Below are 3,962 nucleotides of genomic sequence, written 5' to 3'. Positions count from 1 at the left end.
TAAATAACTTACGGAATGACATGGCGAAAGAGGGAGGAGTTACTCAGATTCCAACTGCCACAAAGAAAAAAATTGGCCGTAATTCATTTAAGAACTGCCGAAAGTTGAACTTTTATTGTACAGCAACCATTTTATAACGAACTAAAGTTAGATCACCAAATTACAACTTGGGCAAAATTCAATAACCCCCGAAATCTATTACCCGTAACACCAATTTAAACTTTATAAGTTTTAGTTTTGTTGGTAATCTATTAAGCAAAAAATGACTAAGAGCAATCGTTTGATACACTTTCATAAAATTGGAACACTAATTTAAATTAAAAATAAAATTATAAACACCAAAATAGCATATAAATTAAAAATCAACTTGCCCAATAAACTTTTACTCAATATCTAATTCGATATAATAATATATTATATATCCAATATAATCTTGAATTTAGCATGTATGGCTCACTCAACTATATTTATGATTCATTTAACTCAGAATGTTAGTACATTTATAAATTATGTTTTTGGTTAAATCAAATGAGCCATAAATTTTATATTAAATAGGATATAAAATGTATTTTGTATCAACTTGAATATTAGGTGAAAGTTCAATTGGCAAATTGAGCTTTTATCCATCGGTATCCTAAAACCTACTCATTTTATAATTATAACCTTCCCTTATTAATAAGTAGTTGTTTAATCCTCAATTTGACTACTTGTATATAATTCATCCCTCTTAAACAAAATTAAACCAAAAATACTCTCATTCTCTCAAAGACATTACCATTTTTTTTTTCATTTCTTGAAGAATCAAGAAAATCTTTAAGCATGGCAGAAAGGGTCTACCCTTCTGCTAAACCGGCCACTAACGGCACCACCGCCACAACAACCACCACCACCAACAACAACACTTCATTTCCCGCCACCAAGGCTCAACTCTACGGCGCTAGCCGCCCAGCATACCGTCCACAACCTCAAAGAAAACGCAGCCACCGCCGTTGCTGTTGTCTCTGTTGCATTTGGACCACCGTTATAATTCTCACTCTCCTCCTTCTCGCCGCCCTAGCCGGCGTCATTGTCTACGTTATGTACCGTCCCCACCGCCCTACCTTCACCGTCTCCGCCTTCAAAGTCTCATCACTCAACCTCACGTCGTCAACTTCCCATCTCAACACTAATATCAACATGAACATTACTACAAAAAACCCTAACAAAAAACTCGTTTATATTTACAATCCCGTAACAATCTCCGTTACTACAGCAAAAGATAACATTCTCATCGGAAACGGAGTCTTACCGTCGTTTGTTCACGGAGCAAAGAACACAACTCTGTTGAAAGGTAGCATTACAAGTAACGGAAATCAAAAACTCGACGATAGCTCCGTTACTCAGTTAAAAACAGATTTTAAGGGCAAAAATGGCGTTGATTTAAAGATGGAGATGGATACAAAAGTTAAATTAAAACTTGAGGGACTAAAAACACCAAAAGTTGGAATTAGAGTGACTTGTGAAGGAATCAAAGCTACTGTTCCGAATGGTAAAATTGCAACTTCAGCTTCTGTTTCTAATGTTAAATGCAAAGTTGATTTGAGGATCAAGATCTGGAAATGGACATTTTAGAGTTTAAAAAAGGTGTGATTTTTTTTTTTTAATTAATATGCAATTCTTTTGTTTTCCATTTGCATCAAGAACATATAAATATTTTTTTCTTAATTTTTGTTGGTTTTATATGTTTTGTGAATTGAAGAAAGTTTGATGATTGATTGTAATATTAGCTTAGGAGTATTTGTTATACAGATTTAAGAGAATTTTTGTTTATTTTTTCTTGTTCTCTAATGCCTTGAATTGTGATTTTTTGTCTTTTATTATTATTAATTTAATGTATTTTTTGGTAGTTGATATTAAATATAATTACTTTCTTACTACTAACTCAATTTTAATTGGCCATTTTCTTAAAATATGTCTCATTTTAATCAATAATATTCATTTAAATTATATTTTTAATTAAATTCTTCTCGTTTTATCACCTTTTATCATTAAATTTTTAGATGTGGAGTATTTTTTTAGTAAAATATTATAAAAATAAAATAATATTATATTTAATATACTATATATCGTAAAACAATATATATGAAAATTCTTGACAATTAGAATGAGACATGTTAAATAATATCTTAATTAATATTATATTTAATATATTAAGATCATTGGTTAATCGATAATTTTATAAAAACTGAAGATAAAATTTATAAATTTAACTTTTTAAAATGAGTTGATAATTTCAATTGGTATGTTTTAAATAAATCACCACTTGGAATTAAGTATTAAATGAATCATTTATTAATGATCAATCTCAATAATTGTTCTTATGAATTACTGTTAGACACGGCATTGCTAGCTTGCACATTGGCAGAGAGTTGACTGATGCATATGAGTATATGCTATGCCAATCAATGTGCTGCCCTTAGTAGAAGGGGTACCCTACCCTCTCTATATACCAAAAATTACCACATAAAAATAGAACAAAGGTTCAACGCGCCCCCTAAACTTATAACACGAGATCATCTAATTCAATTTATACTTTTTTGAGCAACTAATCCCAAAACTCTTCAATTTTGGATCAAATAACCCATAATTATATTTTTAAAATGTGTAAAATATAAATCGAAGGCGATGGATGCAAAAAGGTAATTAGATATTTCCCTAATTGTTGCGACATAATTATTCTAAATCTATTTTTTAAAATAAAAATATAAATTATGGGGTTATTTAACTCAAAAATGAAGAGTTTTAGGGTTAGTTGCTCAAAAATGTATAAATTGGATTAGATGACCCCGTGTCACAAGTTCACGGGGCGCGTTGAGCCTTTGTTCCATAAAAATATATTGCGATATATTTCTTCCTTATTATATCCTAAATTTAATTTAAACATATTTAAACTATGATTCTTTTAATAAAACATTTCTTATAAGTATAAATCATTTCTTAAATTGATTTTCCATTTGACACCGACAGAGTTGGTCTGGTGTACAAATGGGGTCTTGTTGAGGTAATTATATGCAAAACATTCTTTTTATTAGTATTATTATGAATTAGAATGTATGGAAAGCAAAATTTAGCCCTGTGATAATGAAATAAAATAAAAACAAAATATAATGACTTTTAATATTTATTAACTATCTTTCTTTTTCTTGCGAATAGACCTAATTTGTCAGGTTTTAAATACAATACAGAAGATCTAGATTAAAGTTTGAAACTCTTTAATTTAAAATGCATGAAAACTATACATATTATTTAATTTGAGAGTGGTTGATTGGCTAAAACAATTGAAAACATTAAAATGAAGAAATAAGATAAAAAATCACTGGTTTTCTTTGATTCCAAGCTGTGGTGGGACAATATGTGCCAAACATTTTGTATGTGATTCAGCAATCCTCTCTAGTGGGTAGTGGTTGTCATGTCACTAACTAATGTGTCAATATATAGAGATTAATAATTTAACTCATCTTGCTTAATAATTAGTTTTCGATGTATTATATATATATATATATATATAGAGATAAAATCTAACTGCGTTAGTTGTTGGTGTTACATTTTAAATTAATTCAGCTGAAATAAAAGGCGGCATTAAAATTTGAATTGAACCCGAAGCTTTAAAAGTGTACTTAAAATGCCATAACCGATCAAATTAATCTTCACTGGCATATTTATTTAGTTAAATGGTACTTATATATATTTTAAGTTATTTTTAAATATATTAATACTATAATTAGTTTGACCTTATATGATATTTAAAATAAAAAACATTAAATAATAGATGTCAATAAGTTTTTATACTCATCGAGTTAGATGGATGCATATACTATTATATTTTACAGCATGTATAATGCACTTTTTTTTAGAAAGGAACTTAAAATTTACAATAAATTAAATAATAAATTAGATAAAGGTAAAAGTCTGAAAGTGTTCAA

At 28.7% G+C, this 3,962-nt stretch overlaps 1 protein-coding gene across 1 annotated transcript; it reads left to right on the top strand.

Annotated features, from left to right (window-relative positions):
• The first annotated feature begins 698 nt into the window (after nucleotides 1–698).
• Nucleotides 699–1,809, top strand: LOC126683481 (NDR1/HIN1-like protein 13). The gene has a single exon (XM_050379391.1). The coding sequence runs from the start codon at nucleotides 820–822 to the stop codon at nucleotides 1,609–1,611; it is 792 nt and encodes a 263-aa protein (XP_050235348.1). The 5' UTR covers nucleotides 699–819; the 3' UTR covers nucleotides 1,612–1,809.
• The last annotated feature ends 2,153 nt before the right edge of the window (nucleotides 1,810–3,962 follow it).

The sequence above is a fragment of the Mercurialis annua genome, linkage group LG5 (assembly GCF_937616625.2).
Source record: "Mercurialis annua linkage group LG5, ddMerAnnu1.2, whole genome shotgun sequence".
NCBI lineage: Eukaryota > Viridiplantae > Streptophyta > Magnoliopsida > Malpighiales > Euphorbiaceae > Mercurialis > Mercurialis annua.
The sequence above is the reverse complement of the archived record's forward strand: the minus strand, read 5'-3'. Positions and strand labels throughout refer to the sequence as shown.